Genomic DNA, 26,716 nt, shown 5'->3' on the forward strand with positions numbered 1-26,716 from the left:
CCTCCTACCACACCATCATCAAATTCCTTCTAAAGCTTCCCCATTGTACTCAGATCAAAATCCAAGATATCTAGCCTAAATAAAGAAACCTCTGATCTGTACCTAAGTCTGAGTGCACCCATACCTCTTATAATTAACCTATACATCTTTCAAGAATAGTCCGTAACCATTTCCTATGTGTTAAAGCTATTTCCTTCATCTAAGTTATATTCTTGCCAAACTTTGAAAGCCCAATCTAAATCCTAATGGCCATGGACCATATTGACCTTTCATTTTTAACTACCTATAGTGCTTACTTCTTCCAATAATTGCAGAAATCTTAAATATTCTTCTCACTTGGGTATATGTTAAATATATTCTTGATTTCTATTATATGAATCTAATTTCAAAGTCAAGAACATAACATATGCAACTGACTTGCCATTTCTAGCTCATGTCACGGCATACCTAGAGACCCTTCTTGGAAAACAAAGTTCTAAAACAAGCATTTTTGTATGTAAAACAATTGTACTCAGTATACTACAAAACCCTGAGGCACTATGTGTATTCTAGTGGTTATGTATTTGTGAACTATTATATAAAAGTTCATCTTCATATGATTTGCAAAAGGATCTCAAAGAAAAAGGACAACACCAAGAATCATGATTTTCTTTCAGCCAATTATTCAACCTATCTCATATAAATTATGTATATGCCTCTACAACCACTATATGGCATGAACTAAATTAACTTTTTGCTAAAGAGAAGCAGCACCTGGCAAAACTCAATCCTATTCCTTGACAAAAGTTTAAAAACTAGAATTACTATTGCCATAAGAGTAACTATGAAAACAATATATCTTGCTATGCTACCGAAGCATTTAGAGATGAGACATTTTATTTTATATTTTTTATTTTTTGAAGATTTTCTTTATTTTTTGTTTTTGTTTTTTTACATTTTTAAAATTTAAATTCAATTTGACAAGAGATGAGACATTTTAAAAGAAATCCATTATGCTTTATTTTACACAAACTCCAACTTTAACTTTAATTATTTTCACTCTATTAACCATGTTCTACACACAGCTAGAGATTTAGATATTATACAGGAGTAAAATTTTAAACGGAAGGGTATCAATTTGAGTGATTTTGAGGAACTTGAAAGGATAATTCACCAACTCTGATGTTTTCAAATAAGAGTATAATAATCATTTATTTTTTTAATTTAAATTAGAAAATTAATTTTTTCACTGGGATCTGAGCATGCAAGCTCACTTCATATTTTTAACTGAAAGCATTTTAAAGTTATCAACATAATAAATGGAAATAGAATAATTAATACATAGTGTGCCTGGGGATCTTCAGATCAGCTCATGATCCCACCAAGCCCCTGCTCAGCCTTAAGTCTGCTTCTGCCTCTCCCTCTGCCCCTCCCCCCATTCATGCTCTTTCACTCTCTTCCTAGCACTCTCTTTCAAATAAATAAATAAAATCTAAAAAAGAAAAGAATGAATACATAAAAATAGGTCCATTTGAAAAAGTAAACACTTATAGTATTAAAACATGCTTTAGATACCTACATACTATACACACAAAATTTGTAATTTAACAAATACATTAAACATCTTTAAAGGTGTGTGCTCAGTCCTTATCTACTAATCAATTCAACACTAAGGTTGTACTAAATATGACAGTGGCTTTTACTATGATACTGTTTATTTCCTTAAATGTGTTTATGTGAATTACAAAGAAATTCTATCGTAACTACCTGTGTCAACTATCAAAAGTTAGCTTTCTTTTCTCAATTTATATTAATGACATTGAAATCTCATTTTAATCAGCTATTTACATTTTGCATATAAATATCAGTTGATACTGTACAATTAAGGACTCTCAAATCTTCTTTTCTTAAGCCAATCCTTATAGCAAATGAAAGCAAGAATTAATAGTAGTTAATCCTTCCTAGTGTTTGTGTGTGCATGGGGGATCAGAGTAAAAGATGGTTACTGCTGGGTTAACTTTCATTACTACAGCTGTTAACCAGATGTTCAAGGCAAATGAATTGCCTGGGAATGTTTTTCTAAATTCTTCTTCTTAATCTGTTAAATTATGCAAATGCTAGAATATTTTAATCATGTACCTAAAGTTCTGCTACAAAATTAGTAGGACATAAGAATTCTGGAATAATTCAAATACAATACTTTTTAAAATTATAAAGTATAAAAATAATTATGTGGTGACAGAATATGAGATATATTTGTGTTGTAATAAAAATGTAGTATGTATAAAAAATGAGAAACACAGACTAAAATTCTATTTATTGAAGAATATGTTTTCCTAGCACATGTAAATGTGAAAGAAATTCAAGAAAATATAAAATACATGAAGAGAAAATGGAAATAAGTCCTATATCTTCTAATATATGTGCACTTTTCAGATAACTATTTTTCAGTTATCTTTTCCTCTTTTTGTTTTATGACTGACATTGACCTACATAAAGTCTCTAAATTCCCCTTCTTAGAATAAATGGTATAGCTGTTCTTTTTATGAAGAAAAGTAATTTTGTTTTGATTACTTCCTCTCAAGAAACCCTTAAATTTCCAAAACATTGAATCTCTAACATTCAAAAAGAAAAGTTGGCATCAGCTTGATTTTCAGTATTTTGAGTGTTATCACAAGTAAAAAAAAATCCAAAGAATGATTTTAGTCAGAACAGATCAGGATTTATTCTTTTTCCCAGTTGGGTAGTATTCATTTTCAATGCCCAAGCAAATAAAAGTTGAGAATTTAAAAAGAACTTATCAAAAATAATTTAAAGACAAAGATTAAATAAAATATTCCCTAAAGTAGAGGATGAACTTTTCACCTCTGTTTCTTTTTATAAGTGTGCTGTATTTTCTAGTATTAGAGATGCTTAATCTAACTATAAACTATTTTTATCTAATGTAAATGGCATCTTACCAACCTAAAATCATTAACTTAAACAAGAAAAGATCATTGTAATTCTAATTTTATTTTGATCTTCTATGATGGTAATTACAGGAAAGATTAAGCACCTCATTGTGTTAATGTGGTGCTAAGTGAAGTTCAAGGTAATTAAACCAAAGTCTTTACCATCTATACTCTTGAAACCTTAGAAATTCCTATTTTTATAGGAGAAAAAGAAAACAGCTACACTTATCTAAATGAATATTTACATTAATTGCCAATGTAAAAATTTTAAAAAATGTGTATTTATGAGTAAAAAGTGTTTTTTATAAGCATTGTGTATGTCTCCGAGTAGTTCAAAATCAATATTGCTATTTTAATCACTTGGAAATTCCTTGGGAGAGATCATATTGAAGAAGTCTTAAATAATGGACTTTGCTAAAGAAGAAAGCTTCTGGGGCAGCCCAGGTGGCTCAGCAGTTCAGTGCTGGCTTCAGCCCGGGGTGTGGTCCTGGAGACCCGGGATCAAGTCCCACATCAGGCTTTCTGAATGGAATGGAGCCTGCTTCTCCCTCTCCCTGTGTTCTGCTTCTCTCTCTCTCTCTTTCTGTGTCTTTCATGAATAAATAAATAAAATCTTAAAAAAAAAAAAAGAAAAGAAAAGAAGAAATCATCTTTATTAGTGAGGATCTACACACAGGCTACAGTTTGGAAAAGACTAAGATTCAGAAGGAGCAATAACACACTGGAGACTACTAAATACATACAAGGAAATGTATTTTGGAGAGTTTAAGATAAAACTTTACAGTATTTTAAGGCATCTTATAGTTACAAAGTATTGCATGAGTTAAGCACCATTTGAACTACGGAAAAATATTAGATCGTATTTATCTTTATGGATTGGCTGTATATTGTTAAGGATTAAGAAAAGGAATCAAATTCAGCTCCTCCCCTTTTCAGTGTGATACTGGGCCTTATCAGCCTCCCTTCCTAAGGGGCTTGCTTATACAATTGCTCACAGCAATGTCTACTATCTGTGGTCAATTTCTATTAACGGATTTCTAAAGTAGCCATTCCCCACCCATGTCAAGTTAACAGAAAAGCTTATGACACTGGAGGTCAAAGTTGTTTGATGCCAGTTTAGAAAGCTACAAGTCGAAATAAATATTTAGGCTGATACAACCTAAATGAAACAAGGTTTGTTTAAAAAATCTGTATATAGTTCCATCTATTAAGTTTGCTATACTTGATGAAAAGCACAAAACTGAGTGTTTCTAAAAAGTGTTCCCCAAGTATTAGGTTTGCCAAAACCAACAAGTTGATGAATTTTTAAGTAAAAAGTATCTGCAAGCATTTTATCTACTAAAACCAATGAGTAATCCCATTAAAACAATTGCATGGCTAGCTGCTACAACACATTTGTCCTCTGAAACATTCCCACCTGTGACCTGTAAGGGACCGGTTTCAATCTGTAGTCTTTTTAGAATGGATACAAAAATACTCCATGAAATTATGAAGCTCTATTAACATGTTTCTATATTTCAGTCAGTTTCAATACTTAAACTTACATGATGCAAAATTTACCTATTTTGTACTCCTTAAAGATAAATACACTTAGTTTTCATTACTTGCTATGACACAGAAAACCTTGCTTATTTACATGTAGCCTTTGCCCCCTAGAGGAAAATAAGTAGTTCTGTAAGATTACAACTTCTCCCAGTTTCTTCTTGGTCAGCATTTATCTGTACTCATTCTCCTCTAATGGTAACGCTTGATTTTCCAAAGAAACAAAGGGAAGAAAAGATGTGTTTATTTTCAAACTCTTTTTTTCTGATTGACCTAAGAATATAATCTCACAATGAAGTGATTCACCATATTTCCAATCTTCCTCTGCAGATGAGGAAAGCTAGAGCTGAATACAACTGAAGTCATACTTTATTTTGGGCAGCCTAAAATTTAAGGTTTTCCATCACTTAAGCCGAATTAAGAGAATTGACCACTTCCACCTTATTCACCTTGTTAGTCTTAATGTTGTTTTTTGTACAGACTACATTTTAAAAAATGGCATAGAGATGATGTCTCTTTTACAGACACAGAAAATGTAATTCTCAAACATGAAGCAAACTGCCAAAGGTCACAAAGCTAGTGGAAAGCAGAGCTGAAAAATCAAACTGAAATGTTTGAATGTGAAGCTCAAACTGTTATCGCTTCTACTGATTTAGAAAATAACAAGAAAAACGAAGGGAATAGACTGTTTTCCCAAGGACAGATGATCAGAGTCTTACCTAAAAATATAAAGCCCAACAATCCATCCAACAATTTGTGATACTGAGCATCATAAGACAAGACCATTATTTCACATGCATATATGCCAATGAACTAAATTAATAAAACTAATCAAATTTGCAAGTTACTGTGGGCAACAGTAAGAACATTTTTGGATGCTGCTTCCCCTTTTGTAAATGGCCTACATGTATAGTACAGTTTGATTCTCCATGCAACCATAGGAGTTTCAGACAGCCATTACTATTTTTACATCTGAGCAAACTGAAGCTCTAGCTCAGAGGTGACATGACTTGTCTGACATTATTCAGACAGTAGTGGCAAATTTCATCCAAAAGGCAGTCATTCAGTCTTCCAATCTAAGTGCCCTTCAAATACAAAGGACTATAGAGAGTTAAAAATCTAATGTCACATTGCCAATTCTCTTGTTTAGGATGACAAAAATAAAAGTTTGATAAAAATTGAAAGCAAAGGGGCATCTGGGTGGCTCAGGTGGTGAAGCATCTCTGACTCTTGATTTCAGCTCAGGTAATGATCTCAGGGTCATGAGATTGAGCCCCAAATGGGCTCCACGCTTAACACAGAGTTGGCTCTCTCTCCCCACCAAACTGCACTCAAATGTTCTATCTGTCCCTTAAATAAATAAATAAACCTTTATAAAACTGAAAGTAAAAAATGTATGATCTTTTGAAAAATATAATATAGATTTATATTTTTATGATCTTTTGAAAAATATAATATGGATTTATATTTTATTGACATTTTCTTACATCGAGTCTTAAATGATTAAAAAGCAGGCAGCAAGCAAGACATTTTTCCAGGAGATCTGACTCTGCTCAGAACGAAAAAGGGATTCACTGCAGGCCAAGACATACATTATAGTTTGTTTCATTTTAACATGTATATCAATCCTTAGGAAAAAAATCAGGATATAGACTTTAATTTGATTTAACCAATAAATTCATATTGGCTTATTTATTTAAACCACAATATTATGGAGAAATGATTAGACAAAAGGGACATAAAAATTTTCTGGAAAATACCCAGAAGATGAAGTTGCTTAGGAGGACAAAAATAAACACCACTTGTTGATTCAAGGGGATCCGGGTCTTCAGGAAAAAGTCAGTTGGGGCAATCATCCTTTGTCAAACAATCCATAAATATCACTGACCTGTCCATTTTAAGAGGAAAAGTGATGATGTTGTGAACATGGTGGTTCATTTTTGAAATGAGGAGTAATGAGAATAGACACAGTAGCTTAACTCAGACTGTTTTTCTCAGAAACATGAGCATTCAGAAGGAAAAGGGGATTAAAGATACAGTGTATTTCTATAGACTAGGTGATCCAGAGGCATTTTAATTTCTGAGGTCAATGAAATAAATTGATTACTTTTTATCATGAATCAAAATTTTATTTGATGTATTAAAAAACCCTAATGCAGTAAGGGTTCCAGAATTATCCAATTAATGCAAGTTAACATGAACTGAGTCTCTACTATACAGTCCAAAAATCATGCTAAGTATTTTACATTAATTATTTCATTCAATCTCTTAGTTACCTCACTATAATAATCATCTCTTCACAGACAAAGAAGCCAAGGGTGACAAAAGTGTAATAATTCCCAGGGCCATAAAGTCAAAAACAGAGAAAATGGGATCTGAACTCAGGAAGTCTGACTCAACTACTATAAAATTACCTTTTATGAGGAAATATCTAAAATCTGAAACTGAATTTATAAGCTGTGTGAACAGCTGTGTGATGGGTGGGACCTAGTAAGTACCTAAGTGCCAAAGAACGAAAATAATCCATGAATAAAGAGAATTTAAAAGAGTCTTAATTTGTTGTAACTTGATATATGTGAATTTTTCAGCAACTTAAAAGCAAATTGCTTACTTTTTTTTTTTTTTTTTTTAATTAAGTAGGTTCCACACCCAGTGTGGAGCCCAACGTGAGGCTTGAACTCAAGATCCTGTGATCAAGATCAGAGATCAAGAAGAGTTAGATACTTAACTGACAGGGCCACCCTACTTTTGAAACTAATATTTGTTTATAACTTTTAGAAATCTGCTTGGCAAATGATTTACTCTTAAATCCTAAGGAAAACTTCAATTTCTGATATTCAAGATCCACAGAATACTGCTCTGAATTTTTTATTAAAAACACTCCAAGTGAATTTTTGAATAGATTAACTTCAAGCTTAACTGTTACAAAAAGTATTTTTATTCTTTATCATTCCTATGATCATCTTATAAGTCACTCTAGCTAGTTAGATTTATATTTAGTGCATATTTAGTTAATAAGCACAGCTTAACACGGAATATATCCTTAAAAGTGATAAATGTCTATCTTTTCAAATCATATATAATACCTGTGATCATTTAATGTCATAAATCCATATATAAATGAGTACTTGTATGTGTATGTGGTACATATCAATATAAACATGTGGGAAGTGAATTGACAGTTCACTCCACCCTTGGATTTTCTTCAGAATACAATACAAAATTGAAAAGAAAAAGAAAAAAAGCTTTGGTTTCTGTTTTAATTTCTCAGTTGCTTAATGGTTCTGTACCCCTCTTTGAATCCTGAGGTATGTCTCTTATAATTAATGAGCATACCATAATCCAAACTTCTTGAGCATGAGAAAGCCAGAACAATAATTGAAGGCACAGCCCAGTAGAGCAAAACCTGCTAGTGTACACTAACATTGGGAAGAATACTTCACTCCCCCCTCAGAAACCCACACAGGCTTGTTTATAGTTCATAGCAGCCTACTTTTCCTCCCGCCTGTCTCTCATGGGAGGTTAAGAATACTTCTCAACGTGACAAAAACCCACCTACTCAAAGGGAAGGTTAATTATTGCTCCATAATTAAACTTGCAAGAAAATTGTTAAGATTAATGAAGCAGTGCTTACTAAGTGATTACAAGCTCTCCATGAACTACCACAGAAATATCTCTTTACCAAAAACACCAACACATATACTGATAAGAGATTTTGCACAAATCATTTTAGTGAGGAATCTAGATCAACATATATAAATCAAACCTATGTATCTACAAAGAAAAAAAAAGTAACATAAAAGGAAGAAAAACAGGGAGGGAAGGAAGAGAGAAGGGAAACAGCAGGACAAGTTTTACCTTTCAGTAAGAACTACCATGCTAAAATGAATTTTTTCTACTTAGTTCTGTGATAATTATGACTCAGCAAAAGACTACCACAATACCCTCTCCAATCTGAGTAAGGTTGAGAATGCCGAAAAACCTAACAACTTTTTGAATAAATACGAAAAGAATGGTCTCTTGTAATATAAATGTACAATTACTGTAGTATTTTAGTATTTTTAGTATTTTATTTTAGTATTTAGTATTAATTTTAATTAGGCTAAGACATAAATTACTAACATATTGATAAATAATACCTAAAACAAGTTCCATAGTGTTGCCAGCAATAAATTCAAACACAGCTGCCCAGAGGACATTATGGACTATGCGGGTGAGTTCTTCCTCCCAAAGTATCATTGACTGACATGGCCAGCATGTCATTATATTTGAATTACAACATATGTTACCAATGCACCTAATCACCTTTTAGCAACACCAATCAGCACAACTACTCCCCATCTCCCTAATTGGACATTGTATCAGTTATATATGCTAGGTTAGGCTATAGTAACAAAGGCAAACCCAAAATTCCCAGGGTCTCAAAACAGAAAAAAGTTCTTCCTTGCTCATGCTTCCCAACTATCATGGGTCAGTAAAGGCATGAGACAGGAGCCTTCTCTCATTTTAGACATTCAAGGACTCAGGATGACCAAGGTGCCCCTTCTCCTCAAGTACAGGTCTCGATGCCAGAGGTAAAGAAACTTTAATGCTTTCGTCCACCCAACCATTAGTGGGCCAGGAACACAATTCCTCCACATACCCAGAATGGTAGAAGGCTGGAAATATGAAGAGCCTTCATAACACCTCAATTACCCACTCATACCTACAGAACACCAAAGCTAATAAACTTTTTGTTGTTGTTTTAATAAGTTTTCAGTTATGGATATCCATTATATGTGAATAATCAAAGGAACTCAAAATAATTTTCACTATCCTATCATCTTTAGTTCATTCCAAGAAGTTTGACAGTTTGCAACTGAACTATTTGGGGATTAACAAAACCACACAGAAGAGTATCAAAATGGACAGCACCAAATATATTACATTTATAAAGATTTAAAATTGGGGCTTTTGTATTTATCAACTAAAGTTAAAGGATTTTAAATATAATATTCATTTTTCTAAATAAAAGAATTCTAAAATAATATTCATTTTTACCTAGGCAAACTAGAATGTGAGCCAGAGGCATAACTGGAATATGCAAATGTGCAGGAGGGATGGAAACCTAAGAAGAGGTTTGGGATGCAGATGACTGGAAGGAAAAATGAAGTATTGTGGCATTCATCCTGAGGAACCACATTCAGCCACAGGACGAGCTGATTCTGGACAAAGTCTGAAAGAAATGTTTACATGACAGCCACTGAAAATGGGTCATAAACATGTCTTATACAATGAGTGTGACAGAAAAAAGAGAAGGCATGGGGATCGCACCTTTAGCGTAAACACAGCATGGCTTCATTACACTAGATCTCTGTAGAGCAAAGGCAGAAACACTAATGGCAGGCAGAAGATAGCAAGTGACCAACAAATTGGATGAGACATGGCAGAAAAGTAACAGAGTCAACTTACGGACATCCCCACAAGGCATCAGAGGTGCCTGAAAGGCATGATGGAATAGGCTGAGGGCTTGCCTGAGCTTTGGGAGTTAAACCCAGGCAAACTTTAGCCTGTTGAATGGGAAGGAGCAGGGGATGGAGAAAAATTAAGCACAGATAAATGGGCCATAGACATGGATCCCAAACAAATTAGGAATTTTGTTCTAAGCAAAATGCAGCAAAAACAAAATGGCAGTTCTTATACATTCTTGGTGATCAAGATGCTAAAAATTTTAGTTTCTCAGAGGAAGAAAAACTAAATGGCAAAAATTTTTTGCCATTAATTTTTCCTATGTGGCTTCATATGGAGGCTTCTAAGATTTACAGTTCTGCAGTGGTTTTGCAACCAGAGTTACCTCTGGAGCCCACACAGGAAGAAAGGAGACTGATTAGGCAGGGTTCTAGGCCCCCTGCCCACTTCAACCGAAACAGCTCCGTTTTTTTTAAATCTTGTTTATATATTGGCTTTCATTTAGAAAAAAATGTTCCAGTGCTGAGAAAAAAAAAGCCGTATTAATTCACATTCTACATGTACTTATTTCTTTCACCTTAATCAGTTCTTACTACTTAATGGCTCAACCTCTATTCTGCTTCCAAACTCTCTCTGTTCCATTTCTGTGGTTTCTGTGGTCTCCGGATGCAGAAGCCAGAGGCAAGCACACATAATATTTATTATGCCTGGAACTCAATTGTGCCCTTATCACCAATTGAACACCAAAACATGGTCATGAGAAAATTCCATCAGAAAATTTCAATGAGAAATCACTAAAACAGATAAAAGCCATAGGTTTTTAAGACAGCAGATTTTAATATATTACAAATGATGGGGTTAAAATACTCTCTGCTGTGCAAATGGAACAATGATGCTCCACAGTTATTTACTTCATCATGCTTGAAAGTAAAACAACCTACTGAAAATTTTGTTTAAAAAGCAGTTGTGCTTGATTAATTTCACAGACATGTGTATTAAAAAATACATACTGTTTGCCCTACAAATGACAAAAACCAAGGCCAGCCAAAGAAAGCTGACCACAGCCTGACATATCTATAAAGAAAGCTGACCTCTCTCTGAGAAGCCAAAGTAAACTCAAATTTCTCAGTCTACAGTGCAGAAGCAGATCTTTGAAAGTTTGCCAGATTTATGTAGAAAGATTACATAAAGTAAACAGATTTTTATCTTCCCAAGGCGCCCTCTTTTCCACACTACAATTGTTATGAGTAGCTACATAAGAAGAAACATTTCCGAAAGCAACCAGTATACAATAAATAGTTGTTATGTATTACTGATTCAGAAAAATCATAAAGCTCTGTTTCAACATAATTGTGTGCACATAATTTTTGGAAATTACTTGTTTTTTTTTCCTCTTGAGATCCTTCCTTGATGTGAGAGGCAACAAACAGACTAACACAGAGAAAAAATTTAAAAACTGTAATTTTTATGATGAAACTTCAAAGGCAAACTTAGCTGCCTCGATTTGGTTTTTGTAATGAAACAAAGAAAGAAGAAATGCTTTTTGTGTGTCTTCTTCTTGTTTTGCTTTGAGAGACACAGTGAAATCAATAAGCAAAATGAAACTGAAATTCTATTTTCATTTTACATTTTCCATCATTTCCACTTCCATTTACATTATAATGATATAAAATAACAACAAAATCTTAATCTAGTCAGTATTTTTTAAATCTTATATGGGAACCTTGAAGTCATTTGTTTTTAAGGATCAATTCACAAATTTTTTTTTGAATATCCAGGCCAGTTTAAATGTTCTGGGGTCACATCAATGCTGAAAATGTATATATGCTGTATATGAATGTGTATATATATATATATATATATATATATATATATAATTTAAGAATTAGCTAAATAATCAACAAACCAACAAGTAAATCTACAAAAATACTTATAGGGATTAAATTCAATGGAATTTTAAAGATGAACACATCAATTCTGAGAGAGAATTAAGTGTAAAAAAATATCATTTCTACTAAGCTAAAAAAAAATAGGCCAACTGATTTTAATTTTCATTAACTCAATTCTTTAAATTCTTATTTCTTTGGGCCCAAGTAAAAATTTCTGGGCTGGTCTATCTGCAAAAGGGCTAATACTTACATGAGACCTTTAGCACATTAAAGGAAAGGATCAAAATTTAAAATGTGGGTTTCAAGCCAGTCTTATAAGAAATCAGAAATCATGTCACCACTAAAATTATACACCCCTCTACTAGTCAGGGTCCCAGTAAGAAACAGATGGTGTCCTCAAATAAGATAATTTGAGAAAAAAATCTAGGCATGGATAGTGCTTGGTGAAACCAAGGAGAGAGCGCATAGCACTCAGGGTTAGAAACAGCAGAGAGGGGCAGCTGGGGTGGCTTGGCAGTTGAGCCCTGCCTTCAACCCAGTGCGTGATCCTGGAGACCGGGGATCAAGTTCCACATCGGCTCCCTGCATGGAGTCTGCTTCTCCCTCTGCCTGTATCTCTGCCTCTCTCTCTCTCTCTCTCTGTCTCTAATAAATAAATAAAATCTTTAAAGAAACAGCAGAGCACTACTACCCACAGGTGGGAGGAGAGAGTGGCTGCCAGAGCTCAAAGGGTAAGCCCACCTGCTTGAAGCTGGGACTGTCAGTGAAGGAGAGAACCCAGACCTCTCCCCCCCGTCCCCACTATTTCTCAATGTACCATAGAATAAACAATGTAAGACATCCTATTTCTTCGAAACACAGATTTCCCTAGAAAATGATAGTGAAAGGAGATCCTAGATAGGTGTTGCTAAATCATCTTAGTCTACACAGACTCTGAATTTGAAATACACTGCTCTTTAAATTTAATGAGCTTAGACTGAATATTGCTTTTTGAGACTGACATCACAGTGTTTAAATAATATATACTAAATAGAACAAAAATCTAATAGATGAAAGCTTTAATTTGTAAAGATACTGTAAGTAGTATAGTGACGTATACTCTGATTATTGTCCTGGCTAGATACCAGATTTTTTAAAAAATTTTTTATTTAATTATTCATGAGAAACAGAGATAGAGGCAGAGACATAGGCAGAGGGAGAAGCAGGCTGCTGCCCTTGAGGAGCCTGATGCGAAACTCGATCCCAGGACCCCAGGATCACTACCTGAGCCAAAGGCAGATGCTCAACCACCGAACCACCCAGGCGCCCCTAAATTTTTTTTTAATTAAACAGAAGAACTATCAAACAATATTAAGTGACTGTGCCTCTTTCATGTTATACAAATGGTATTAATATAAATCCCCAAAAGACTTAAATTCAGCTGAAATAATGTTCCCATCATGTTTGCAGATTGGGAATCCATTAACCGGGTAATATTTGGACTACGTAACACCTAATATCCGTCATGTATCTGAGAATTTGTGATTCAGCTTCAAGCACTCCAAAATCAGTGAGAAAACCCCAAGTTCTGAAATTCTCTAGTTTTTCATTTGAACCAATTTGTATTAAATTTTTAGAGAAAGGAAAACCACAGTCTTTAGGGTATTCTATATATTCAGCACACGTCAATGGGACAAATAATATGTGTTTCACACAATTATTCCCCAAATAAAATAATATATGCAACAGAGCCTGGCAAACTGGAAAACATTTTCTCAATGTTAGGTTTTATTATATTCTTTAAATTTATAAAATGTTTATTATAATGCTTTACTCCCTTATACTTTCAGGAGCGATATTAGATGAAGCTTCTCCTTAAAAACATTTATTGGAGGGCAGCCCAGGTGGCTCAACGGTTTAGCGCCACCTTCGGCCTGGGGCGTGATCCTGGAGACCCGGGATTGAGTCCCGCATCGGGCTCCCTGCATGGAGCCTGCTTCTCCCTCTGCCTGTCTCTGCGGCCCCCACCCCCCCATGTCTCTCATGAATAAATAAATAAAATCTTAAAAAATATATATTTATTGGAGAACAAATTATTGTTTGGATATGCAAGCATAGAAATCAATTTTTTAAAAATTATCAAAACTTAAAATTACCAGGAAGAAACACTGGTAGAAATGTCATGAAAGAAATACTGTGTAATACCTGGGAGAGATATGAATTACCTAGAAGAGATAATATTTCTGTGAAATTTCTATCAACTTAACATATTTATTGCTAAAAAGTAATTTCATCAAGGTAGCCTTCTCTTTTTGATTCTCCAACTGTTTTAATGCTTTTTATTCTGTTTAAGTGTATTTAAGTCATATTCTAAATCAGGTGGTCCTTGAACAACATAGGCTTGAGTTGCACAAGTCCACTTAAACATACATTTTTAAAAATAAATACAATATTATAAATGTATTTTCTCTTATGATTTTCTTAATAACATTTCTTTTCTCTAGCTTGCTACAAGAACAGAATATATATATGTATATATGTGTATACACACACACACAATTTATAGAATTGATAAGGCTTCCTGTCATTAGTGGCCTATTAGAAATTAAATTTGGGGGGTGTCAAAAATAGTATACAGATTTCCAACTGTGCCCATAGCTCCCCAGATGTTCAAGGGTCAACTGTTTTAAAATCTGGTTGTATCAGTATTCTAATATCTTTTCCATGCACATATTCTTTTCTGTTTTCCCAAACAACAGAATATTCCCCAAAGAAACTTATTATCCAGAAGAAATAATTAGAGAATATAATATCCAGGATTAGGTTTGCAGGTAAATTATTTCATTTAACACAGTGGAAACCAAACAGTAATCATTTTACCTTCATATTTTATAATATTTTCCAAGCATTAATGATTATGTGATGGTGATGGGCGTGGATATGGTGAAAATGCATATCAGCAAACATTTCAGATTTCAGAAAAGACTCCTATTCACTTAATTAATTTTGAGAGAAACAACTCCATACTAATGTACTCATTATGAATTTGTTACTTATTGTCTTTCTGTTTATAGTAGAAATACTTTTCTTATTAACCTTTAACATACAGATAGCTAGGTCATTCTCTGCAAGTGAGCAAGATTCCTGAATGACAGTTGAAAGATAATGAACATAGAGCATGTAGCTTTTTTTTTTTTTTTTGATTTTTATTTATTTATGATAGTCACAGAGAGAGAGAGAGAGAGAGAGGCAGAGACATAGGCAGAGGGAGAAGCAGGCTCCAGGCACCGGGAGCCCAACGTGGGATTCGATCCCGGGTCTCCAGGATCGTGCCCTGGGCCAAAGGCAGGCGCCAAACTGCTGCACCACCCAGGGATCCCGAACATGTAGCTTTTCATGGGGTCTTAGAGATCACATTTTGTAATTTTCCTTCAAGAAAACATCAGAATCTTCAAATGAGTAGTAAAAAAATTTTGTTTTCAATATCTGAATGTATAAGCCTTTGGGGAATCCTGGGGCTTACTGGTATGTGATTACAATCCAGTGAAAAACATACAAGATAGTCCTACATTTTTTTCCAAATGGTTTAATATGGACTAGTATTTCAAGATAATTCCTTTTCAAAATACATTTCAAAACATGAGCTTAATTTTGTGTACTGCAGAAAAGAGTAAAATACTCATGGTACTGTTTAATTTAAATGGATTTGCAGGCTATCCACAATGATATCCAAAGGACATCTTTCCAGGCCCAGGGTGACTCACACACCACTAGCTTGATCTATTTGATATATTAGTCATGCCTCCATCAACACATAGGTTCTGAGATGTTACCTTTTCTGTATCTATTACAAAATAGACATACATTTAAGATGTTTAATGATCCTTTGATAAATTCCCTAAGTTCATAAGCAAGTTCAAATAATTAAATGACAATCTGCTTCATTATTTATTATCAATTCTCTATTATTTATAGCCAAAAGATAAGAATAAAAAAGACATTCAAAAACTGAATTGAGAGCCTAATGTAACTTCAGCAATGGACTTGTGTTTTACATGTCCAATCTCATTTAATTCAACACTCTACTACCAAAGATTGATGAGTCAAGCTCAGTCACTTGTCAGATGCTACTAGGAGGCTGAGTCACTCTGGGGACTCAAGTGTACCTTACAACAAAATACCTTTCATTTCAATGAAGTGATATACTTAGAAAAATTGCATACCTCTCTGATTTTTATTAGTTAATTGATTTGGGAAAAAATCTCCACAGGGCTGACAGGAACTAAAATATTCCAGGCCATTAATTTTATTAGGCTTTTAAAATTCAGTACATGATGTCATTTCCTGTTCTCCTGTACCCTGAGACATAAGCATTACCAACCTAATCTGAGAAGGGGAAAATAGTAATACAGAGTAACAGTTATGATGTGGAAGAGAAGATTCAAACTCAGCTCTTTCTGGTTCAGGATTTTATTTTTTTATTTTTTATTTTTATTTTTTTATTTTTCTGGTTCAGGATTTTAAAGCCAGCAATGATTTTTTGAAAAAGTAAGACAAGTTTATTTTTAAATGAACACTGATTTGAGATCCAAGAGCCATGTGACTTTAGGTAATATATACCAGAGTGATTCTAAAGAATACTATGTTTTATAAAACTATTCAGTTTAACTATAAAATTGCTTCTTTTAAGAATGAAGTCAATAAGGTAATGCACGAAGCTGAACTCAAGTAAAACTTTCTTGTCAATTTTGGAAGGAAACTACCTACAGTACATTTATTTACAGCTATCATAAAAACCCACTGACACATCTTGGCAAATGTGTGCATGTATGGGACATAGGTGTACACACATAAATAAATGTTCATGTTAATATTTTATCACCCACAAAAAATGTGTTGACACATAACGGAATTTTGTTTCACTAAATATTATATATAAATACACACACACACACATATATATGACATCTTAAATTATCAAAATTCTAAAATGACAAAAGTAAAAATTATGGCACTTTGCACTTTACTTGATCAGGCCTACAATTTTAATAATATTCTATTACTACGCTTATAAATTATTAAACAAGAGTGAATAACAGAGGTGCTGAACTTGACATGCAGATATTATTTTCCTCTTTCTTGGAAAGAGTTTGCATGTTTGTCTTCAAACTATGCAAGAGAGGATTTGGGAAATGTCATTACTGTCGAAGTAATGCTAGAGCCAGAAGAGAGAAACATAAAGAGAAAGGAAGACAGTTAAACAGGGGTGCTTGGGTGGCTCAGTTAGTTAAGCATATGCCTTCAGCTCAGGTCATGAACCGGGTTCTGGGGTCCTGGGATGGAGCCCCCTTCTACCTTCCTCTCCCTCTGCCCTCACCACTTATTCTCTCTCTCTCTCTATCACAAATAAATAAATCTTTTTAAAAGTGTTTAAAAAGATAGTTAAGCAGAAATTAGCAAATTTTCTTACTATGTTTTGGTGGGTAGCCATATGTAGAAAGTTATATGGATCATAATCTTTATATATACATATATATATATAACATGTATATAAAACTAAGAATATTTCTTAATGATTCTATTCTTCTTGTTAAAAAGTGTTATTAACTAATATGTTGAGATCAGAAGCTGGCATAAGTAATACATTAATGGAATTGGAAATTATATAAATGATAGCTATCTTTCCCTAAATAAACCAGAAAGTAAAAGGTGACCCCTTTCCCCAAATGACGTAGTTTTATTCTTTTGATTGTAACCAAGGTATTACTATCTTTCCTACTGAGATCTTTTTTGTTTTGTTCATTTAACATTCAATATTTACTAAAACTCTATTGTCATAGACAACTGATGACTCAGTCTTCATGCATGAAGAATTCCCAGGTCTAGTGGAGGGAAATGGAAATATAAATGGGAAATACACAGCAATCTTATAAGTGCTAGAACAGAAGTACAGTACATGCAGAGCACCATGGGATGCAGCCAAGGGGCAGACCAAACTCTCAGGCTTTGCATCTTCAAGGAACAACAGACTCACGAACCTTTCTATATCTCGATAGAGTGCAGGATCATGGTAGTTATTTACAAAGGAAGTAAGACTCAATGACCATAAAGAGCAAGGTGAAAGGCTGTTGAACAGTTCTGAGGGCAAAAAGAGCAAGAGTAGAAAGAAATAAAAACACTGAGAGAGACACAAATTGCTCTAGATGACAAAATAGGTATCTAGAACTACAAACACACACACAACCCAGGCTCACTTTTACACAGGCACATAGTGAGACTTCCCTCGAGTGACAGAGTATCAAGGATTAGTACAGGCAGAGTGAAAAGACAAATGAGTATGTGTGTTCAGATTTCCTGGAATCTATACAGGGATCCCAATTTCCCTTCACATAAGTAGCACCATTGATATAAGTAGGAAACAAAGGTTCCATTAAGGCTTATTATGTGATTTAGATACCCTGGTAGAATTTTTCTGCCCAAACTGTTTCAGTTGCTTATTTTAGGTGAAGTACTGAGAATTAAGATCTTATCTTAATAAGATAAAATGTAATCACATCTTACATTTTTAGCTATATAGTCCAGAATCATCTATGGTAGAAAAAAAAGTGTCCTATAAAACGTAGCAAAGACCTCATGAATACATGCCAGTACCTCCCCAGACTTACATCTGAAAACCAAGTAAACAGCAATGTCATTTGAGTTTCCTTTTTAAAAACAGGTTATATACATTAAGTGTAGACAGTTTTTAAAAAAATACTGCCTGAAATAAGACATCGTTATTTTTAAGAGTCTTCATTATATTGATTTACTTGGATTTCAAATTTTCACATAAAAACTGGGGAATGGCAACTAAGTTTTTATAATGATGTATCACCTTCAAATATGTCAAACATGATTTTTAAAAAAAGATACTTAAATGTACTAATGCTTAACACTTTAATAAGGCATCAGTCCAATTATGTACTTTTGTAATGTATTCAAGATAACATTTATAATTGTTGATGTCATCACTACCAACAGTGATAGTTTTCTTCTTTGCTGTTTTCTGGCTATGAAATTCTTCGGTATGTGAATGTATTATTAGCAAACATTATAGTAGAAGGCCTAAATCAACAAAACCAACATCCCAGTCATGGAAGCCTATAGTTTCCTCAAATATTAACTAAATATGATTTTATGATTTCAATGGATACATTCAAAATATTCAGAATTTGGTACACCCGTGCCATCACCATCAGCACTGCACAAAACAACCTAGAACTGTATTTATTGCATGTAAAGAGTCGTCTATCCAATTTGTGCCACTTCTACGATGTAATGAACATAGAAACTATTTCCACTCAAGGTTTTCAGTACTTATTACAACAAATAAAACAAAAATTAAAAAAAAAGCTGTGGAGAATAATTTTGTTATTTATTCTCTTGATAACTTACAGGATAGTCTATTTTTCTATAGAAAATAGAAATCATATATTAATGTAAAATGAAGTAGAATTTTTAAAGCGTTATTTTAAAACTTGGGATTACATGTTACCATATAAAGTAAAGACGTTTTGAAATAAAATTAGATATGAGTAGCACAACTATATGTAATTATTAACCTCTAACCTCGTGAATATCATTATATGGCAGTTTATTTGAAATGGTATTAAATAATTCTTTCATAAGATTTTAAGTATCATTTATATAAAATATTTAAGATTTAATATACTTTGCATAAATTGTACTAAGAGTCTGCAGATTTGCACATTCCTTTCCTACAACACAACATAGCCAAAAAGGTCTTCTTTGAATGAGGTAAGGAATGCTGTATATATTTTATAAGAATTACTTATAAATGCATCAGCTACAATTATGTCATCAGGACTTACTTATCCTTACATTTCTGACTCAGAATACCTAAACAATTAATCAACACAAATTTAGAATAAGGAGAATACAGGCTGTGCAATTTTACTGATACAGTATATATTCTTCCCCTATTATATAAAGTTTTCCTAGTTCAGTTCATAGTAACAATTTTCACATAATCACTTATTTGTCTGTGGAACTGTTCCTCTCTCATTTTCCCGGCTAACTAGCCAAAAGAAAAAGATGTGATCCCACGTGACGGTGATATACACATCGAATGCCTAAAATCACTCATATTCTTACTCATTTACAAAACAAAAGGCTATCTAGTCCAACTTCTATAAATCCTAGCACTGTCTCAACCCACATCTCATGATCGTGACCTGCAAAACATTTGAAAATCATGCTTAATATGCACACAATTTTGTTTTTGTCACTTGCTACCATTCACAAAAAAAGAAAAAAAAAAAAAAAGCTTCCAAAACTAGTTTCAAGTCCCACTCCTCATCCGCAGACAATTTCATGATGGAATTTTACCCATTGAAAAAACAGATTCTCTAGATTTTATTAAAACAACAATAAAACAAATACTAGTTCTGATGTTAATTGTCTTATTAGCCAGCTTGTAGCATCACATTTTCTGTGTGTACTGTAGCTTCTTATTCTAGGGGACACTAATTAGTTTTAAATGGTGTTAAATACCATCCCTGCAGTTGCAAGTGCTTCTCTGGGATTTTTACTAGAGAAAAGAACTCCTGTAATTTAAAACCACTTTGTTTTCTTCAGCCACAGCTGTTAGCGAAACACTGACCTGTAGAAATCGGAAAGGTTTTCAACCCTCTCTCATTGCCATTAGTCTGCATTTATTTTCTTACACATCTTCTCTCCATGTACCATTGCTCTTCCATAATCCCCATCCCCCAAATTGCTTTCAGTGGAGAAACCGCATTTAGCTAGTTAAGCCCTCCTCTCTCTTTCCCTCCCCACTCCCCTTACAAAGCCTTGGCCACTCTTAAAGAAAATTCTCCAACAACGTGTCAATTTTATATTGGCCACAAAGACAACTTCTGTTGGGGGAGGGGGAGGAAAGAGGGACTGGAGCTTGGCTGTCCCTTTCCACAGACAGGGATCTTTGTGGCGATCAGAAAACATTTCCTGCATAAAAAATCAACACCCTCTCTAGTTTCAGGGTTGGGGAGCGAGAACGAATGCGTATCAACCGTGTCCTCAAAGGAATGGAAACGCATCCGTTAACCTTCCAAACAGGAAAGTCATTTTCACAAAATATGTCAGCTTTCTTGCATTATTAAACATAATCCAAAATCTGAAATCCTCTGGTAGCTCCCCCACTGGGGATTGGGTGAAAGCTATAAATCACTCCTGTACTTTCTCCTTTTTCCTCTGCATTTCCGTTGCACTATTTTTTCCATCTAGCTCGTCTCTGACACGCTCTCACTCTCCTCGTGTATATCAACAGGGGACCAAGAAGAGCAAAAATCCCACAAGAGGGCTATCAGGTTTTACAGGATCAGCCTGTGTTTTAATTCTACCCTTCACCCCTGCCTCCAAGTGGCTTCACAGCCAGAAGACCCCAGATTTTACGCTTCCAGTGGGGTTTCCTTGACCCACAAAAGAGCAAGCACGCAGGATTTATTGTGCAAAGCATTTTTTAAAAATTATCCGGCCTCTGGGGGAGGGGAGACACCCTTGTCTTCAGGTGTCAGAAAGTCATTTGGTCAAAACAGGCTTGCTATTGAGTTTGTGTCACTTCTTTGTCCTGCTTCCACAACTTGGGGCAGCACAACTAAAGGAGTCTCTTGGTTGAGACACTGAGATAGAGAGGGCAAAGGAGAGAGGAAGTAAAGAGTACTTTTTACAGGGCTACAGCATAAAGTAGAAATCCTACAAATCCACTTCACAGGAGTGTGTGTGAGAAAGAGAGCACATGTGTAGAGGTAGGTCTCCACAAGGGGCTGCAGCCCAATAAAGACCCCCCCTCCCCAACCTCCATCGCAAACTGGCTCCACATTTTTGCCTCTCTTTTCTCCTGAATATTCCACATATATTAACAGAGCATGTTGATGAGAGCTACCCAATCCTCACTGCCCCATCTCTAAAATCTTGAAACCCAAAATTAGCTTAAGAGGCCTATATTAGTGAAGATCACAAATCAAATGACTCCAAAGATGATAAAGTTAAAGAGCAATGATTAAGCCCTTGTGTTGAAACAGAACATCTTAATGCCATCTCCCAACACCCCTCCTTCCCATCTCCCCCTCTCTACTGGGCACTTACCTTCTTTGGGCGGTCGCTTGGCCTCCCTGGTAAGATTGCAGACCTGGGTGGTTTGCAGCTCCTGGGTCAGACAGCCCTCGGTCTGCTCATTCAGGGGTAACACCACGTTATTTAACAAAACCAGCGACTGGTCGTCGATCCCCCACTCTCCCAAATGCTGAGGGCAGGTGCATTTTGTATACATGATCCCACATGATTCTGTTCTCCCATTTTCTGATTTTAAGCAGCTCTCCAACCAAGTGCATAATACATGGCAACCAAACTGGCTTGGGCTCACCTTGTTCAATACCAAAAACTCAAAAAAAGATTTCTGATCTTCTTCCCCTTTTTTCTGTAATCCTGGGAAATCAGTTGGAAACACCCGACGTATTTGAATAAAATTTTTATCATATTGTAGAAAAACGAAAGCATTCTTGGAATCGCAGAGTTGCATTATAGAATGATTCTTTCTTAAAAGATCCTTTATTTTTTCATGGGAAAAATGATCAAACTGATAAGCCAAGAGGGAAAAGTTAGAGCAGCTAAGGTCCTTTTTGGAAAATTTCAGGTAAATGCTATATTTGGTTGGATCTGGATTTTCCAGCGTCCAAGTGCAGTTTGTAAAGTTTTTGGGAAACATTTCACTTACAGAATACGATCCATAAATGACTCCCTTCACCAAAGTTGAACACCAGAAGTCTTGGGCAGCATTAAATCCAAACATAACCAGGAGATAGGTGGAAAATATATAAATCAGCAGGTTACGAACAGCCTTCATCCTATGTCATTTGGCCTGTAAAAATGGCAATGAAAGTAAAATGCAAGTAGGAGTCTATGCGCATTGAAAAAAGAAACTCCTTCCAATATTACAGCCAGCTGTTTTCAAGACTTCAGTTAAAAAAAAAAAAAAAAAAAAAAAAAACCCTTTTTAAAAGAAGGGCAGGTAATTTTTTATTTTATAACGCTAGGAAATTATCTGTTGCTGTGTGAACAGCGCCCTCACGTGGTCACTCACAATGGCCAAATTCTCCACATTCAATTTAAAAATAATATTTAATAGATGATTAACAGGAATGCTCTAATTTACCTACCAGGATTTCCTCCAAGTACACTATGATTCCATTGAAAGAAGAGGAAAACAGATTTTTTAAAAAATATCATAACCTAAATTTTAATTTTTGAAATATTTTTAAGCAACCAATACCTTTTCTCTCAGCCTGCAGTAAACATCATCACACAAACTCTAATCTGATAATCTGGGAACAGCTGTCATCACATTACTTATTTTATCTTAAATATGAAAAGCAATCTCGATAAAGGATAGCCACAATTTTAAACACACGAATGACAATTTGTTGCAGATGAAACATCATCTCCCAAATGCCCATACTTGTCTTTGCAGGGACCACCGTGTGAACTGATGAGAATTCCTGTGCAAAAACACCGGCATTCATGTGGATCAACAGAATTTTAAAACCATCATCTGAGAAAGGGCATAGATGGGTAGATACATAGGAAAGACTTGTTGTTCAACATTACCACTGAGAACTAGGATTTAAAGCAGTCATTTCAATGTGACATGCCCTCTTGGGATACACAAAGTGGATCACTGTATCTGTATCCAAAGGCTATATCAGTGAAAAATCCCAGAACCACAGTAATTGAGCTGGCTTCAGTCTTTTAATTTTTTTTTAATTAGGGCTATTTTATCTAGAGTTATCTACTGTAATTTAAGTTTACACATGGTAGATAAAAGACATTAGCATCTTCTTTCTAGCAGATTTCATTACTGAATTGCTCCCTTTCCAATAGGAGCTCCAAAGCTCCTTTTCTTTATGTTTTTCAACCTGGTCTTGCATAACAAAGTAATCCTTGGGTATATTTACCTCTGTAAGTTGTTATCCAAAAATAACTTGAATTTTTTCAGCTTTAACCTTTAAGAAGTTATTTCTTAGAATAAATGACACTGCTTTTTTGTTTAGCCTTTGAGCTGAGAAAAGTGATGCCAAGTTAATTATAAAAGTCTTTAGGCTGCAGTCTCTTCCACTGTTCTGTAAACAGAGACAGACATACAGACATATAGACAGTTAAGAGTTTTCGTGTCTTTGCCTGGGTCCTCTCTGAACCAAAGGTTTTAACAAAACGCTCTTCCTTCCCATTGCATAACACACACCAACGCATGCACACAAATACCAGTGACCGAAGTCCCTGAAGATAGATCTGCATTTTCCAGATTATAATTCAAGTTCTATGTCTTGATATAGGAGAAAACAGCCCCAACTCTAAATCTCTATATAGCAGCAGTTTAAAATAACATCAGAACTGCTGGGACTATCAAAACAGCGTTCTCCGTTTCAAGCATACAGATCAATGAATAATGCATTTTCTTCGGAGAAAATAAAGCCAATGAGCATTTAAAGGTTAAAAAACTGGGAAAGTTGCAGGAAATTCTGGAAATTATTTCCTTTTTTTTTTTTTTTTTTTTTTTGCTGTAGCACTTTGCAGGCAATGCAGGTCTGCGCAGTGTTCTTCAGGGTAGAGTGTAGGCGTTGAGAGCCAATGTGACAATAAGTGTCTAAATTAGGAATTCCATCCATGAAAGGGGGCTTCATTTTATAATAGGTACCTCAAAAAGAGGTCGTATTTCTTTTCCTAATGATATCCAGTACTTTTGCTTCCATTTATGACAGTACATGTCTGCATTGCTGTGCTCATCAGGATTAGAAAGAGTGAGGAAATAGCTCTGATTTCACTTCCAAGCTTGCTCAAGAGAGCCCCCTCAATATAATGCTCTTTATTTTAATCCTTAAGCCATGGTGTGCGGATCCTTGTTTTATTCTAAAGAATCGAAAATGAATCATTGAACTCTGCCTCCCCCCCCCACCCCACCCCCGCCCCCGACTGCAGGGCCAGTTCAAACAATTGTATTTCCCTCTTTAAGAAAGAAAGAATGGGGTTGGGGGTGACTAAGGGATGGCTACCAAGGTCTCAAGGATGTTGCATTTATTATTTATTTATTTATTTATTTATTTATTTATTTATTTATTTATCTCCTGCTGAGAAGCAAACCGGCATTTAGTTTAGCTATTCTCAAAACTGATTTTTCTGGGTGACACTTTAGTTTAGTCGAACATAGACGGCGCCATCACTCCACTAAATTTTTTCCCCAGTAGAAGACCCACTGCCTCCCCTTCTCTTAACTTCGTTCTAACCTAAAAATTTCGCCCCATAAAATCACCCCAATCACATACAACCGTCAGGTCTTCTAGGTCTCCCTGCCCATTCCTTCCTTCCGACCCAGCACAAGCTCTTGGAAAAAAAAAGAAAGAAAAAAAGAAAAAAAGACTTCTCTAACTTTTCAACTGCGGCGTTGAAGTAAACGCAGACAGTCGGGTTTGCTCGCAGCCCCTCACCTGCCGCCAACAGCCTTTCCTTTCCCTGCCCTCCCTCCGCCGACACCTGGGCGGGAGCTTCTCGGTGGCGACCCCAGGCCGAGGGAAGGTGACCCCTGGACCCCTTGCTTACCTTCCGCTCCGACAGCTCACGGAGGCTCCTGCTCTAAGACACCAGCACAGGCACGCGTCCCAGCAACAGTGACGGAGAGGCTCCCCTTCGGTCCCAGTCACCGTTGCCCATTTTCCCCGGCTCAGCTTCGAAAATCAGGATTTATTTATTTATTTTTTTTAAATGCACACTTAAGAGAATCAAAAGATTGGAGTAAAAAAGAAAAAAAAAATCCAAAAGGGGAGGGGTAGGAGAAAAAAAAAAAAAAAAGAAGAAGCCCCCAAGACCCCAGACAGAGCCTGACGCCGGATCCAACTGATACCAACCTGCAGCCGAGGTGGGGGGTGGGGGTGGGGGTGGGGGAAAGAAGCCCCCCGTGGAGACACTCTAAGGAAACCAACAACAACGAAAAAATATGCAAGTGGCTTCAAAGCGAGGATTTGTTGGTTATCAATTCTGCCCCCAGCAAACCGATTAGCCAAGAAGCAAAGAAAGCGCTGAGACGAGAAGTGAGCGGCGGCAGCAGCGGCTGCTCAGGCGGGTTTGTCGGGGCGGTGGGTTTATTACGGGAGTAGTCGTGGTCGGATCGGAAGGCTCAAGCTCATGCTTTTTCCTCTTTCCGCTTTCCTCCCTCCTCCTCCTCCCCCCGCAGGTACTGATGGACGGACCGCGACTAAGGGGGGGGGGGGGAGGAAAAAAAAAAAAAAATCCTTGGCTGGTGATGTCGGAAAGCTGTTTGAATGCCCAGCGAGGAGGGGCGCGAGAGGGAGCGAGATAGTAAAGCTCTGTCTCGGGTGTGCGCGCCGGCTCTCCCCGGGCCGCGCGCGAAGGAGGGGGGCGGTGCGCGTCCCCGGGGTGCGCGCGCGCGCCCGCGCCCGTCCCCCGCGTGCTCGTGCGCGTGCTCGTGCGCGTGCTCGTGCGCGTGCGCCCCCCCCCCCCCCCCCCCCCCCGCCCGCGCGGCCGGCCCCGAAGCTCGACGAGCGCCGCGCCACCGCCGCTGCTGCGCCCTCCCGGGGTTCTGCTCCCGAGGGCGCGGGCGGGTGTGCGCGAGGGAAGAGGCGCGGAGCCGCGGGGAGCCTGCACGTCACGGCTACTCAAAACCAAGCACGTCCCGAAAGCAGTATTTTCTGCGTCTGGGAGGGTTTTGCATCCTCAGTTCCCACCGCTGGGGCTGGCGGCGACCAACTGGAAGAGCGACTCCCTGGGAGGCGAGGCTAGGGGGGTGCGGAGGGCTGGAAGGCGACTCTGGCGGGTGGGAAGTAAACCCTGGACTTGATCGTCTTTTCTTTCTTTCAGCGC

General features: G+C 36.2%; 1 protein-coding gene across 5 annotated transcripts in view; it reads right to left on the bottom strand.

Annotated features, from left to right (window-relative positions):
• ADGRB3 (adhesion G protein-coupled receptor B3) overlaps positions 1-26,226 on the bottom strand; it is a 714,356-nt gene extending 688,130 nt beyond the window's left edge. For 3 of the 5 annotated variants that reach the window (XM_077903499.1, XM_077903498.1, XM_077903494.1), the window contains exons 1-3: positions 25,439-26,225; positions 23,800-23,964; positions 21,935-22,706 (exon numbers count right to left, since the gene is read on the bottom strand). In XM_077903499.1, the coding sequence (XP_077759625.1) occupies positions 21,935-22,691 (757 nt within the window). In that variant the 5' untranslated portion in view covers positions 22,692-22,706; positions 23,800-23,964; positions 25,439-26,225. Of the gene's footprint in view, positions 1-21,934; positions 22,707-23,799; positions 23,965-25,438 lie in introns of all 5 variants that reach the window. The other 2 variants (XM_077903497.1, XM_077903496.1) reach the window with 2 other exon arrangements.
• Between the last annotated feature and the right edge of the window lie 490 nt (positions 26,227-26,716).

The sequence above is a fragment of the Canis aureus genome, chromosome 7, assembly GCF_053574225.1.
Source record: "Canis aureus isolate CA01 chromosome 7, VMU_Caureus_v.1.0, whole genome shotgun sequence".
Taxonomy (NCBI): Eukaryota; Metazoa; Chordata; class Mammalia; order Carnivora; family Canidae; genus Canis; species Canis aureus.